Genomic DNA, 15,800 nt, shown 5'->3' with positions numbered 1-15,800 from the left:
GTCATGAGTGTCGAAATTTTCGAAAACGTAACCTTCAGTTTTAATACACTCATATGTTATTTGCAACACTTAAAGAGTGTTGAATTTGACATATGCTTTTGTGTTACTTGGACACTTCTTAAAAATATTTTTTACATTATTTAATGTTAAGTTAAAATCAATGAAACAACTGTAGATAATTGATTCTTCAGCAGTGAAATATTAAAAATAACGATAACATTAGTAAAAATAATAGAAAAATAATAACAATAATAATAATAATAAAACTAATAATATTATGTATTGTTCAATACATATATACATATATATATATATATATATATATATATATTTATGCTTTAATTTTATTTAAAATCAATTAATAAAATTTCAATAAACACAAGAATATTATCATGAATTTCTACACAATATTTTGTTGCAAGCTCCAATTTTTTTCTAAAAAAAAATCCCCCTAAAAAAAAAAAAAATGTTTAACGATGTATTTTTTCACTTCTTGAGCTCTATATTTATATATAAAAAAAATTTTTTCACAATCAAACAACTTGAAAAATTTAAAAATAGACTTAAAGTTTCAAAATACTTTTTGCATTATTTAAAAACAACTTTTTCAAACCAAATTACAATTTTTCAAAGACTTTAAATTTTTTTAGAAAAATAAAGTATCGATAACTTCAAATAGAAAACTATTAAAAAGAAAAAAAATTAGTTTAGATTATCACAAATATATAATATATACATTAAAAAAAACTTACATTTCAAAAATGACTGTAATTCATTATTCAAATGAATTGTCCATGGTCTCATCTGTTGGTACAAAAGCACCCCAAGTGTCAAAAAAACACAAAACATCATATTTTTGCGCATGCGCGTTTTTAAATTAATTTGCGCACGCGCATGCTAAACTAAACTTAAACTTTCCGCGCGCTTTTAATAACCTCAAAAAAAAATGTAAACAGTAGTCATGACTCGTGATGAAATATTTGAATTTATTCTGACGTACAAAAACTTACAACCTCAAGGTATATTAATACTTCATAATTTTTAACTAAATTTTAAATAATTAAAATGACAAATTTGTTTTCAGAAAATTAAATGACATAGACAATAAAAATGGAGAAAATGGATGTAGAATCCTCTGCCTCAAGTTCATCGCCTGAAAACCAGCAGGCGAATGACATTGAGATGTACTGGTGTGCTGTCAACACGCCGATTCATTCAATATTCAAATACGTAAAAGAATCAGGAACAGAAGACAGATTACTAAAATGCTTGGAATCTCTTATAAACAGCAGTGACACTCCAATGAAAATTCTAATTCCTCCTATTCTGAGACCAACTGCAAGTAAGGACAATAATAATACTAACAATATTTATGAGCAAGTAGAATTAAGTCATAAAAAGTATAATTTATTTACCATCTGGATCTTCGGGATGCTGTTTTACACATCAAGTGTCCCGACGTTCAGTCAGAAAATGATCGATAGTTGCGAGAATGTCCAGATAAAATTATTGAAGGCACTCTACTGGCTCTACTACCGTGGATTTAATTTAATCTACACTCGGTACATCGAAGTACTCGACTATTTGCTGCCTTACATCGATGATGACAATGAGTCAGGACATTACGATTCAAATTTGAATTTAACGATAAGTAAGTTCAAAGTCGATCAAAGTTTTTCCTCAGAATTGAATCTCACAATACCGACAATGACAATCGATTCGCGTGACAGAGTTCTGTCTGTGATGATTTCAGTGCTGAAGATTTTGGTAAACTCCGAAATTTTTGACGACTATACTGATCACAAAAAAAATATTTGGCACAGAACAATTGCGATACTAAAAAAATTAGACCCCAGAGCAAAAGTTCTTGCTGTCAAATTGATGTCAAAGATTATTGAATTTACAGACAACGATGAGCAGATTAAAATTTTTTTGATTTATGTACAAGAAATATTTGAATCAGCAAATAATTGGCAGTCTTGTACTTGGAACAAAGAAGCCATTGATGATCTTAATACAGTAATTGCAAAAATACTCGATAACATAGCGATCAATAGGAAGGAAATATTCAATTTCTGTCTGAATATTATTTCCACATGCGAACATAAACAGTTGCAATTGACAGCGTGTAAAAAAATAATCAATTACCTCAAAGAATATCCGACGTCTTTAGAAAATAATAAATTTTTAGATGAAACTCATCAGGGATTATTGGCTGCATTCAAACGATTTGATAACGATGAGATTTGTCGTGTGATAGCTCACATAATTGCCGCGGATATTTTTATATTTATACGCAACTACAAACATAAAAGTGACAGTAAAATATTTTTAGTTGCCAAATCAAGTTTTCTGTGGGAAAAATTACTGGACTTTGTTGATAGTCAAGAAAAATCTGAGCATATAAAATATATATGTAGATTAATTAAAATATCACGTTTGTTATCGAGTTGGTTGCAAGAAAATACAGACATGCATGGAAAATTTTTTCCAGATTATCACCGATTGTGTCAAACTCTTTCCTGTCATTTAGAAACAGCCGCTGAAAGTAAAAATTTAAATGAAATTCAAATGATCTATTGCTGTTTTATGGACTTGATGTCATTTATTGAGCCAAGTAATCAAATTACCACATTATTATTCCACATTATTTTACTTCCACTGACGTTATCGTCCTCTGCTGCGTCAGCAAAACAAGATCTCCAAGAATTGTCTTTTAAAAATAATGATTTAATTATTTCCGTGTCGAAAACCGTCGATACTTCGACTAAAATTTCCTGTATCAACACTTTATGTCAGTTTTATAGAGGCAAAGATCACATAAGTTATTTGAGCGGCCTCATTACTGCGACTGCAACTTCCAATTCAAATGAACAAGCAGACCAACTAGCGACTGCTGTTATTTTAAACTCGCCATTACTAATTTTAAATAGCAGCAACATTCGCTTTTCTCATATAAATATGCACATATTGAATCCAGCATACGTGGGAAAAAAACGCGTACTACTAGAAGCACTTGGGAAAATAATCGGACCAATTGTCTGCATATTATCAGGTCGTGCTAAAATAATTCCACACACTTGGGATTCCTTGGAGTGGAAAGTCCGCTGCGATGTTTGCGACAGCAAAAATTATTTTTACAGCAGCGATAATTTGATAAAAAAAGAAGACGAAATTGTACTGCGTGCGTATCTGAATTTACTAAAATTTGACAGCGTGATACGTATAAATATCGCGGATAATTTAATAAAACTTTCAAACCATACGCGCACATTTAATACCAATGAAGTTACGAGTCTGTGGTTGCCATGGCTGAGAGACAGCAATGAAAGTGTACGAGTTAAATTGTCAAGGTCAGTAGAGATAATAATTAAGAATCGACTTGCTGCTAATTTGCCAGATTATAAAAACATTTGCCAAGAAGATTGGCCGCAAGATTTGCGGTTGTTTATCAAGTCAATTATCAAAGAACTTGTAGGTACACTTGATGCGGTACTTGATGAAAAATTAAACGAAAGCGTTCATGAAACTTTGCTGATCACCACTAAATATATAGCGCGTGTGCCGATTTATTTTATAGAAAAGCGACTGTATTCTATATTTATTATCAGTATCATTCATCCGAACTCTTCATACATCGGAATATCAACAGCGAGTGTAAGTTACAAAGAGACCGCGGGTTACTATAATTTAACACCCAAGGAAATATTTTCCAGACACAAAACGGAACTGCTAGTCGTAATTGTGCGACTCATTGCGAGAAATAGTTACGTCAAGTCGCATAATTTATCACTGACGTTAAATCGTTTGTCAAATTGCTTTGGTTTCATTGGGTCGCGTGAAATATTTCGTAAAAATGGGAGCGTTATAATGTCAATATTAATTCCACTTGTTGTCAAAGTACAGCCGCGTATAAATAATATACTGAAAGAAATAACATTTCTCATGAGTTCAAATGAGAGCGACATATACAGCGAATATTTCAGTCATATATTTCCTTATATCTATTTAAATGAGGAACTGGATGTCGTTAATAAATGTTTGAAATTAATTGTCACTAAAACCAAAAAAACTTTGGCTAAACTTATTGATAATAATTTTTCTGAAATATTTCGCGAGTTATTGTTGCACTTTCATGACAAACAATCGCGAGTTATCTATTGTCTGGATGCAATGATACAGTACAGCGATGACAGACTCAATGGTATGACGTTCGAAAACAAAGAAAATGTCGCTGAGTATTTAAACTCGCGTTTACTTGCGATTTTGGTATTTTTTGACGGCAATTTAAATCCAGATAAGTCGGACTTTTATACGCAACGTTGCGCACTTGGATCGCTGAGCGCATTAATTAAATTTATGGGAGTTAATTATATCAATCAATTGAAACACAAAATTTTAGCGATACTCCGCGCTGCGCTGCGCAACTTTTCAAAGCAACCGGATCTTAGACGACTAGCTTGCGAAGCCTGGGATTCATTTATTAATAATATTGCGCTCAATGAACTCGGGCCACTTTTGCCAACAATTTGCATATCTTTGATTCCGTTACTTGAAGTTTATCCTGATGACGTCAATAAAATGCTGGAATATATTCTGATAAAAAATTACAGGTCAGTATCACAAGACATACAGGAATTATTTTTCTTCAACGATCTTCCGAACATCAAAGTGGAAATTACAGAAAAAATAAAATCCCAAATAAGTCGTACGCCTGATGACTTTGTAAAAAATTTACAAGTATGGCAGCGACGAATTGTCCATGAGACTGACGAAGTGAGACTGAAAGCTCTGATACATTTGAAGAATTTTCTTCAGCAGCATCGCAGTGAACTAAACGAAATGATTCTCAATCACGACGCTACAAATCACGTGCACCCGGCAATTATAAGTTTGCTTGACGCATTATTGGCTGGGTGCCGTCAACAAGACACAGCTACGGAAAATAACCAGCATCATTTACGACAGGACATACGTCACTGGTCTGGTGAATGTCTCGGCGAGCTGGGCGCCATTGAACCAAATTTACTGCCCAGAAGAATAATATCCCGCGGCGACAGTAAATTTATGTCGGAAATGAACGAGGAATTTGCTTGTGATCTTTTGAATGAACTGGTACGCGCGTTTAATGAACAAAATACCACAAGAAATGTTGACTGTTTTTCACTGGCAATACAAGAAATACTAAAAGTCTGGGACATTAAACCCGAGGGTGGCGCCAATAGCGAACTATGGCGGTCATTTACACCATTGACACAGCAAATAGTCTTTCCAATGCTCACGTCTCATTATACCATTCTATCAACTCCGGATGCTAGTAACATAAATTATCCAATTTACGGTACAGAGGCGGCGCGAACATTTGAATCGTGGATTTGTAATTGGGTTTGTCGCATGATTGCTTCATTAAAATTCGATCGCAATAATCCTGATAATAATTATGAGAAAATAATAACGATGTTGAACGCATGTTGGCCAGCATTCAAACGCGATCTTGAGACTACGATGTTTTGTATACCACAATTAGTAACACTGACGATAATAAGCGGCAATGACAGTGAGTGCGATGGTTTAGTACGGGAAATATTAGCAGTAATTAGTGTAATAAGCGACCAAGTGGATAATGACGAATATAAGCGACAGCAACTTCGTCCAATGAAGAGTTTGTTTGATGATATTAAATATTTAAATTCAAATAACAGTAATAGTAATGACAGTAAGTCTGAATCTAATGATCCAGAACGTCTTTCGTCGAATGAAACCCGGCGTATACGATGTTCCCAAGTAATATTTTCTACACTTGATCATTTAAGGCGTTGGCTACAGGAAACTAAACGAGCGGATAAAAAAACTTTGGAGTATAAAGCTGTTAAAAAGTTTATAGATCGACTAAATAATTTACAGTTAGCAGAAGGATGCTACGAATCTCGCGAGTATCATCGCGCTCTGATGTATCTCGAGCGACATATGAAAGATAATAAAAACAACGAGTTGTCATCTTCCAGTGAAATTGATTTACTGGCTAAAATTTACACACAACTAGAAGAACCTGATGGTGTGTTTGGTATTTTAGCATCCCAAGATCGTTCACCGACAATTGAACAATTGGTTTTAGCACATGAAGTTGGAGGGCAAATGCAAGACGCGGCCACTTGTTACGAACGTCTTGCCCAGCATCACAATTCTGCGCCAAAATATATCAAGGGAATAATAAAATGTTACTTGAGTTTAGAGCAGCCATTCACGGCCATAAATATTACCAGCGGTATTCTTAATAGTAAACCGGAACTCGAACCGCATCTAATTGATTCCGAGCCCTTTTGGCGGCTTGCGCACTTCGTTCATCTTAATAGCAATGACGACAATGTGACAAACAAAAGAAGTAATGAGCTTGACAGCAATGATGACGAAAAGACTTACGTCAAACGCACGCTCATGATGGATTTGAGTAAAGGAAAGCAGCCGAATTTATCAGCACTAAAACGACGACTGATTTCGATGATTGGTTTCGCGTCGTCACACCAAGACGCTTATCAGCAAAGCTACTCTCATATTATGAAGCTCCATGTGATAAATGAATTCGAAAAGGCAATGCAGTTGATGATCAAAGACATCGATGCGCTGCCAAATATTTTTGACGAGTGGGAAAAACGCAGCAGCTTAGTACGCGCTTCACGTGGAGTTGAATTTGTAATGGGAATGCGTCGCGCTGCTTTAGATTTAGCACTTACACTTTCTAATACTAATAATAAACCCAGTACTGCTGTTAGTAGTGATAACAAATTGATGTCAAGATTAAACGAAAGAAATAAGTCATTAAAAGAAGAAATCGGCAAAATTTGGCTGAAAAGTGCCAAGATAGCGCGCAAAGCTGGACTCTATCAACAAGCCTACATGTATATTTTGTCTGCAAGTGATTGTCCGCCTCAAGAATTACATATAGAAGAGGCTCAACTATACTGGCAGAAAGACTGTCAGGAAGACGCATTCAATACACTGAAACGGTCATTTAAACAGTGTTACGAATCGCCTGAATACTACAGGAAAATTCCTATCAGTGGTCCATCGGCAGCGAAATTCGCCGGCGTAAGAAAAAATTTAGCTAAGGCTAAACTATTGTTTGCGCAGTACAATGACCAAATAGTTAACGTCAGTACTGAGATAAACAAAATTTACTACCAAGAAGCTGTGGAGGTCTGGCAGTGTTGGGAAAAAAGTTACTTGGCTTGTGCGCAGTATCACGATTCATTGTTTGAAAGAATGACCGAAGAGCAACGTTTGAGTGATTCAGGACTTCTGCTGCAATTAAGAATGGTAAATAGTTACGGAAAATCACTGAAATTCGGCTGCAAATATATTCATCAAGCCATGCCACGAATGTTGACTATTTGGATGAATTTAGCGTCGTGTGTTCACGGTAACCGTAACGCAACTAATGAGCAAATTGAAAGATTGAAAAGAATGACGAAAATAATGGATCTTTACGCTGATGGACTGCCAAACTTTATGTGGCTCACAGCACTAAGTCAACTTATTTCCCGTATTTGTCATCCAGAAACAACAATACGGACTGTCCTTAATAAAATTCTCGCGAATTTGATCGTAGCTTATCCTCACTACTGCTTATGGGTGATGGCATCCGTAATAAATTCGTCATATGATGCGCGTAAAAAACGTTGCCAAGAAATTTTTGAAGATCCAAAACTCCAAACTGGAGAAATGAAAAAGTATCTCACTGACTTTCGACGTCTCTGGGAATGTATTATGGAAGTATCTAATCGAGATGTACCTGGAAGAGTATTCAAGACGTCAATTAAGGAGTTATCTAAATCACTGGTATTCTTACTCGCGTCACCAGATTTCGGGCCTATTCCAATGCCAACGAGTTTATTTTTCCAATTACGTTTGCCGTCGTCATCAATCGGCCAATCGAAAAAAAACACAAACAATGTTGGCTATGATATAAAAAACTACAATCCATTTCCTCAAAATAATGACACCGTTTATATAAAATCGATTGAAGATGAAATTGACGTTATAAATTCGTTAGCGCGACCGCGTAAAATAACATTGATTGGGTCTGATGGCAAACGTTATTTATTTATGTGCAAACCTAAAGATGATTTGCGTAAAGATTTTCGTCTTATGGAATTTAATAGTATTGTTAATAAATATTTGCAAAAAGACCCGGAATCACGTCAAAGACGATTGTACATTAGGATGTATAGTGTCATACCCATTGATGAAGAATGCGGCTTAGTTGAATGGATACCAAATTTAACTGGATTCCGTCCAATTATTAAAAAATTATATGAAGAACGTGGCCTACAAATGATGCAAGGTAAAAAACTGGCTGATACAGCTCGTGCAAAATATGTAAAAAATGACTCGTTGGAAAAAAAACGAGATACATATTTGAAAGCATTATTACCGGAACACCCAGCAGTATTTGGTGATTGGTTTAGATTAAACTTTCCTGACGCTTATGGTTGGTATGAAGCGCGCAATGCCTACATTAGAACAACTGCTGTGATGTCAATTGTTGGATACATACTGGGTCTGGGTGACCGTCACGGTGAAAATATTTTGTTTGATTCAAAATGCGGTGACTGTGTTCATGTTGATTTTAACTGTCTCTTTAATCGTGGCGAGACATTTGAAGTTCCAGAGCGGGTGCCTTTTAGACTTACTCATAATATGGTTGATGCGATGGGGCCATTAAAATATGAAGGACCATTCAGACGCTCGTGCCAAATAACTATGAGAATACTTAGACAGCAGACTAGTACGTTAATGAGTATTCTGACACCATTTGTTTATGATCCGCTGGTAGCATGGAGTAAATCAATGGGACCAGCTAGAAATGGAACTAGTAATATCACTGCTGAAAGAACTAATGAGCGGGTATGATATAAATTATTATCAATTAATTGGATGTAGATAAGTGATAACGTGTCGGCTAACGTGGATGTCACTTTGAGAAAATTAGGTTTAAAAATTTTAAACTATTAATTATATTTATTCCGAAACTATTCGAACACAAATCACTTCTTTGTACTTTTGTTAATCAATTTTCAAAAAAAAAAAACAAAAGTCCGAAAAACGATTGACCTTGCGGGCCAACTCCGAAATTCACAATCTTACTTAAAATCTAATTTGTACCAAAGGGTTACAGTCCTAAATATCCTGTTTTTAATAACCATCACAATAAAACCTAATAAAAAATAACCTGATACGAAAATAACTATTTACAAAAATAACATCATACAAAAATAACCAGACACAATAATATCTTTGTAATTAATATCTGTACAAACATAATCAGATACAATAATAACCTGGTAGTAAAAACTTATTGCCATCGTTTCATATCAATATATCAAATAATTCATATACTAAAAAATTTTACCTATTTCATTATATTGATAGTGATAGATTTATAGCATATCAATTGGATATTAATGTATGCAGATATTGTTAACTAGATATGTTAGTATATAGTTTTTATTGTTATGGTTATTTTTGTATTTAGTAATTTTTGTATCAGGTTATTTTTGTCATTGAATATTTTAGTTTCATGGTATTTGAGCATGGTTATTTTTGTATGGGAAATTTTTTTTTGTGATATTTTGAGCGGACACCGTATCAAGTTATCGTACGATAAAAATTAGTTCCCCTCTCTCCACACCCCCCCCCCCCCCACACACACACACATGAATGTCCATCTGGAAACATTTAAAATAACTTTCTAGGGCCCCTAAACATCGAAATCTGATGAAAACTCGATTTTCGAAAATCGGACTAACCAACAACCCCTTTTTGTTGAAAATTTTCAATTTTCACAGCGGGAAGTTAAAAATATAACAGTTTAAGGATCTAAAATAAACAAATCCATGAAAGTGTACTTAAATTTTTTATTGCGAAATATGAAAAAGACAAAATTTAATTCTCGAAAACGTTTCATAAGACATGACTGGTTTTGCAAAATTACAAATCATACTTAGCTATTAATTCCATTTAATCTGAAGCAACTTTATACTACCGCTAAAAAGCAAACGTATTATTGTTGACATAAGGTACCGGCGGGTAACAAGGCCTAGCTAAGGGAGATTTTGAATAGAATCGAAAATACTGCATTTAATTATCGAAATGTATCATTAATCTTTATTTCAATACATTAGCCATAAAATGTAATGAAGTAATGGTAATTTTTACCATAAACAAACAAAAAATTATACTTTCACTAAAACCATACGAATAAGCCTTATTTTACTACGGTAGGGTAATAAGGCCTACGGGTTAAACAAACTGGAATAGTTTAACTATACTTAATAAAATTGGTATTAGAGATGAATCACCACTTAAATTTAGCAACAATACTTTTTAAGTCAGAAGACTAGATTGCTTTGCTCAACAGCACTTAAAACTATCAGTATCCTTATTAAGAGTCAGAAGACTAAATTTTTTATAATTTCTTTTGCACTACGACAGCATAGGATGGATGATGAAATATAGAAGACAGGGAACGTGGTATTGGAACTCTATAAATTTGTCGTAACATCTATATGCAAGACCCTTCTACTAGAGTAGCCTTTAGCGGAGGCGATTATTTTAAATATCATTTCTGTCACTTAGGCCTTATTATCCGACAGGCATTACCCGCGAGTATCTTAACTGTTTATTTTTCAATAACGTACAAGTTGTTTTAAGTTTTATTCTCGTTAATACGGCCCTCTGCAATCTAATAGTTTAACTCAAATTACTTAACTCGATTTTACATAAAGTTTTATCTTAAATAATTAATTTGTGTCAACAATTTTTTTTATTTTATGATTTAAAAAAAAATGATTTTTTTAATGCTAAACTACTGAAAAAACATTTTTTAGTTACTAAGAAATTATTTGGTACAAAAAATGATTTTTTCTGAATTGGCCCGTTGTTGCTTATCTACACGTAACTATTATTTAATAATTATATTAATATTAATTTCAATTTTATTTTTAGGCAGTGAAAAATATAAAAGATATTGAATTAAGGCTCAAAGGTTTCGTTAAAGTTCAGGATAGAGAATTAGAAACCGCTGGGGTAAGTTTGAGCGTTGAAGGACAAACGAATCACGTTATTTTGGATGCGACTAATATCGATAATTTGTGTCGAATGTACGTAGGCTGGAGTGCATTCATATAATCTTTATTTTTTCTACTTTGATTGATAACTTAATAATTATTTAAATTAATAAACTAATTTTTGTACTTTTGTTAACTATGTACATTAACATTTATTTTTTACACTTCAGTTTTAAGTTACATATCTAAATTCTGTAGAAGCATAAAGTATGATACCGATGTGCTTAATATCTATGTAAATAATAAACATATGTTTATAATAAAGTAAAACTATTTGTAATAATAACGTAATATTTTGATTTAATTACCGTGCTGAAATTTTCTAGACTCATCAGATGAAATTTTCCAGCTGATAGATAACTTGGTCTTTGAGATCTTAATATCATTAAAATTAATTCTGTTTTTATTGTATGGGAAAAGTGATGGCTATACCAGTTGGTCGAGTATGCCGCTTCATTTGTTCTTAAACTCTTTAATAAAAAAATTTATGTATATATATATTTTTTTTCTGTACATTGAAATTATAATTGAGTTAATGAATCATAGTTTTAATTTACATCATTAATTAATTTATCGCCAGGCCAACAAAAGAGGAGCAATTGAAACAGCGCCATCATCAAGTAACATATATATTCTACAAGTTTATCTTTATTATCGTGTTTTAAAGTCTATAAAAAAAATTGTTAATAGAATAGGTAATTTTCAAAATATTTGCATTGAAACTACGAGTTTCAATGCATGTTTTGACAGTCAAAACAAGTCGATTTCAGATAGAGTTGCAATTCATTCGGTTTTTGGAGTGTTCGGGCTGATCCGGGAAGGCCTTTTTTTGTCTTGGTTTCTTGACTTTGAGCTTCAAGAAACTAAATAATATAAAATTATTTAGCAGTTTAGTTTCTTTAACAGTAGGCAAAAAAAACAAATTAAAACCCATTCATATTGCTGCAATACTTTAAGGGAGGAAAGGAATCTGAGATACAAAAAAAGAGCATATTTTTGTGATTTTTTTTTTCAGAGTACCTTCTTTATAAAAATTCTTAAAATTTGTAACATTATTAAGCATCATTCTAAGAATGTTCTGCTAAATTTTTATAAAAAAATATTTAAAAATAAGCCAGTGGTCGTGGGGAGAGACGAGTCACCTTAAAAAAAAAGTCTCTATGCCGTAGGCAGGATAACTCATGACTGCTTCATATGAAATCAAAAAACCAAAAATATTTCTTTAGTACATAAGTTTATCTTGGATTTGAACGAAGGAATAAAAAAAATATTCATTTTTTAATTTTTGGTAAAGGTGCAATCAAAAAACTCTGATTTTTGCTTAAAATTGCTCTTTTTGTTTAATTAAAAAATAAGTAGTTATTGAAAAAAAAAAACCTTCGTTCAAATTTAAGATAAACTTATGTACTAAAGAAATCTTTTTGGTTTTTGGATTTCAGATGAAGCAATCATGAGTTATCCTGCCAACGGCATAGAGACTTTTTTTTGAGTTGACTCGGCTCTTCCCACTACCACTGGCTTATTTTTCAACATTTTCTTATGAAAATTTAAATGCTACCAGCATTTATCTTTTTCTGAAATCGTCTTGTTTCATTCCTTGTAGATAAAATACTTACAGTATTAACTTGAAAACCAACAAGACAAATAATAATACTGCTGGCAATAACTTGAAAAAGCATTAGAGGATTAAAAGCATACTCTAGATGGTCAGAAAATCTAAATAATCATAAATCTTATATTAAATTAAATCAATTTTTTTTTTTTACACTTTACCTGATAGCTAATTGATGATGTTTGATAATTGTGATTAACTCATCAGTTAAATGATAATTATTTTGAAAATTGATGTGTTGTAATTTAGAGCACAGTACATTAAAATGTCCGCAAGAGTGAAAAATAGCTGTAGCTATCAGAGTATCCATTGCGAGGATGATTAAACCGCACATAGAAGTAGCCAGCATTTGAGAAAAATAAACGACTTCGTAAAAGGGCGATTTGTAACAAAATTGTGGATATGCTGCAATGAATGGAAAATTTAAACTTACGTTAAATTTTGGGTCTTGTACGTCACTTTTTAAAATTGCTACCCCCTTAATGATGTAATGACGTAATGGTAGTGAATAAAAAATAAGTAATGCATTAACAATTAGCACAATATAACTGACAGTGATGCGCTTCGCTATCCTGAAAATTAAAATATTTAAGTTTATCAGCAAAAAAATAAAATGATGTTTAATTTAAAATGATTTGTAATAAATTCAAGTACTTTGCGTTTTTATCGATATATTTAATTTCATTTGCGCTACAATAAGTGACAACAATATCCCAATAATCGTTGAAAAGAAAATTAATTAGAATCGTCGTGTCTTGACGTCGAAAAATTATCCAGATAGTTGATTTTATTACGGCAAGAAGAATTGTTGATAGAACTGAACTTTAAATGAAAAAAAAATTTTTTTAATATTTATTTAGGGGGGCAAAACGGGTTACTTAGGAAAATAGTAAGTTTCGGGGACTCAAATACATTGAATTTTTTATTTGTTAATCATTACACGGAGAAAAAAAAATAGGAATTTTTCTAATTTTGCTTAGGGGAAATTATGTCACATAGTAAATTTTGCTTTGTTATATAAGAATTATTTCTTTATTGACAATGTACATTTTTCTATACCAACATTGGAAAAATAATTATGTAATATAGGAACAATGCCGATGTTAACATGGGAAAAATTCCTATGTAGACATTGAAAAAATTCCTGTGTTAACATTGCTGGAATTTCTTTAATGACGTTGGAAATCCCTCAATGTCAACATGGAACAATTTCCTATGTTAACATGGAAATTATTCTCATGTTAACAAAGTAGAAATTCCCATGCATGTAAAAATAAAATATTTGTAAACTGATGTTTTTTTTACGTAATTTATTAAGTAAATAAAAATTAATTAATTAAATTAATGATTATATCCTGTCGGAAACACGATGTAATTGACTTTTACGTATACGTTTATATTAATTGAATTTATAAAAACATTTGTTCATTGGTAGATGATACAAAAAAATTTTAATTAAATTACACAAATTTTGTTGAAAAATTTGAAATTCCATTTTCGTATACCTTAAAACCTTCACACATCTCTATTTTATCGCTTTAAGGCCTAAATAATAATAATGACCAATATATTCGGTATTCTGTTGGTTTCACTTTCTTGTGGACTTTTCCTATGCAACATACCAATTTTTTCAATGTTGACATGAAAATTTTTCCTATGTCAACATGGGTATTTTTACTACGTCAACGTAGGAAAATTTACTATGTTAAGAGAGGAATTTTTTTCTTTGTCAACCTGGGAAAAATTCCTATGTCAATATATAGAAATTACTCTGGTAACATGGGAAAAATTCCTATGCTGACATAGTAAAAATACCCATGTCAATATAGGAATTTCAGCAATGTTAACAGAAGAATTTTTCTGTCTACATGGAAATATTTCTAATGGTAATATAGAAGATATCCCTATAATATGTGGGTAAAATTTCTATAAAATATTTTTATATTCTCATTTTTCCCTAGTAAAATTTCTCATCTTGATAAAACAAAACTTGCTATGTCAACAAAGAAATTTCCCATAAGCAAAATTGTAAAAATTCCCATGTTTTTCTCTCCGTGTAATTATTATTAACTTCAAAGTAAAAATTTAAGGGAGTTTTAATTCCAAAAAAGATATTTTTAAAAAAGCAATTATATATTGCTTAAAGTTATAGATGAAATAATTATTAAAAGTTAATTAAATTTCAAAATTCAAAAAGTTCTATATATTTTCAAGTTGATAATTGAAATACATCTGCAGTTATTTGACACTGGAGTTCTTTTATTGTAAATTGATAAGAAAAAAAATCAAATAGTTTCCATACTATTTTTTGACAAAAATAAAATTTTTCGAAAACAGTAAAAGAAAATTCAAATTAATGCTCAACTATATTTACAAAATTGATTTTTAGAATTTTTAAAAAACAAAGCACCTCCTCCCCCTGTCCCATTTTGCCCAACCCTCTCCTAATTAAAATGTAAACATTACCTGGTTTCAAGAATTACATCCAAGTCTTTTTGATTAAAAAAAATTCTAAGTACTTCCGGTATTATTATCAACAATAAACAACAGATAGAGAAAAAATATCTGCGTAAGTCAACAGGATAAAGCCCGACAAGTTTTAGAATTTTACGATTTATCATAACATAATTGTCGATATGCAGTGCACCGCTAGTCATACTATCAACTTATGATCAATGTAAAAAAGAATTATTCTATTCAGCTCAAGTTCTTTGTTATAATCTTCCCCTCAGAAGAGTTTAAATAATTTATCACGAGGAGTTCGAATAAAACGATTAAACATAGAAAAATACTCCTATATAATTATTTTAATTGCCTTAGCTATTATTTGTATTAATTTTTAAAATAGATAGTGCAAGTTCTCACGGTCTTTCTTTGATGTCGATAAGAACCGAGGGGTGATAATAAATGCGGAAGTGTTCATAGGTGATTTAATAATACACTTAAATACTAAAGAAGATAATTACTGTATTATTACACTCAAGAAAATTATACAATTTAATATTTCTTATTCTCTCTTCATTTATTATACTAATAGCTATTAAAAAAATCGATAATACTTT

The 15,800-nt window shown here is 31.8% G+C and overlaps 2 protein-coding genes across 2 annotated transcripts; one reads left to right on the top strand and one right to left on the bottom strand.

The window, feature by feature from the left end:
- Positions 1–939: 939 nt before the first annotated feature.
- On the top strand, positions 940–11,290 carry LOC103573537 (serine/threonine-protein kinase atr). Its single transcript, XM_008552679.2, has 3 exons — positions 940–1,019; positions 1,085–8,904; positions 11,005–11,290. Exons 2-3 carry the CDS (start codon positions 1,111–1,113, stop codon positions 11,185–11,187), a joined length of 7,977 nt encoding a protein of 2,658 aa, XP_008550901.1. The 5' UTR covers positions 940–1,019; positions 1,085–1,110; the 3' UTR covers positions 11,188–11,290.
- Positions 11,290–15,624, bottom strand: LOC103573572 (odorant receptor 13a-like). Its single transcript, XM_053742917.1, has 7 exons — positions 15,205–15,624; positions 13,393–13,560; positions 12,900–13,310; positions 12,743–12,842; positions 11,684–11,794; positions 11,435–11,596; positions 11,290–11,357 (listed from the first exon to the last, which is right to left on the bottom strand). The coding sequence occupies exons 1-7, from the start codon at positions 15,393–15,395 to the stop codon at positions 11,304–11,306; spliced, it is 1,197 nt and encodes a 398-aa protein (XP_053598892.1). The 5' UTR covers positions 15,396–15,624; the 3' UTR covers positions 11,290–11,303.
- Positions 15,625–15,800: the final 176 nt, after the last annotated feature.

This window comes from Microplitis demolitor, chromosome 2 (assembly GCF_026212275.2).
Source record: "Microplitis demolitor isolate Queensland-Clemson2020A chromosome 2, iyMicDemo2.1a, whole genome shotgun sequence".
NCBI classification, from domain to species: domain Eukaryota; kingdom Metazoa; phylum Arthropoda; class Insecta; order Hymenoptera; family Braconidae; genus Microplitis; species Microplitis demolitor.
This window is presented reverse-complemented; position numbering and strand designations above follow the sequence as displayed.

Excerpts from the sequence above, each read along its gene's own strand:
- LOC103573572 (XM_053742917.1), bottom strand. The coding sequence starts at position 15,395 with ATGACTAGCGGTGCACTGCATATCGACAATTATGTTATGATAAATCGT. Across the intron at positions 12,843-12,899 it reads CATCATCAATTAGCTATCAG|ATTTTCTGACCATCTAGAGT; the intron begins GTAAAGTGTAAA and ends ATGATTATTTAG. Across the intron at positions 11,795-12,742 it reads TTGGTTTTCAAGTTAATACT|ACTTTAAAACACGATAATAA; the intron begins GTAAGTATTTTA and ends TTTTTTTTATAG.
- LOC103573537 (XM_008552679.2), top strand. The coding sequence starts at position 1,111 with ATGGAGAAAATGGATGTAGAATCCTCTGCCTCAAGTTCATCGCCTGAA. Across the intron at positions 8,905-11,004 it reads CTGAAAGAACTAATGAGCGG|GCAGTGAAAAATATAAAAGA; the intron begins GTATGATATAAA and ends TTTTATTTTTAG.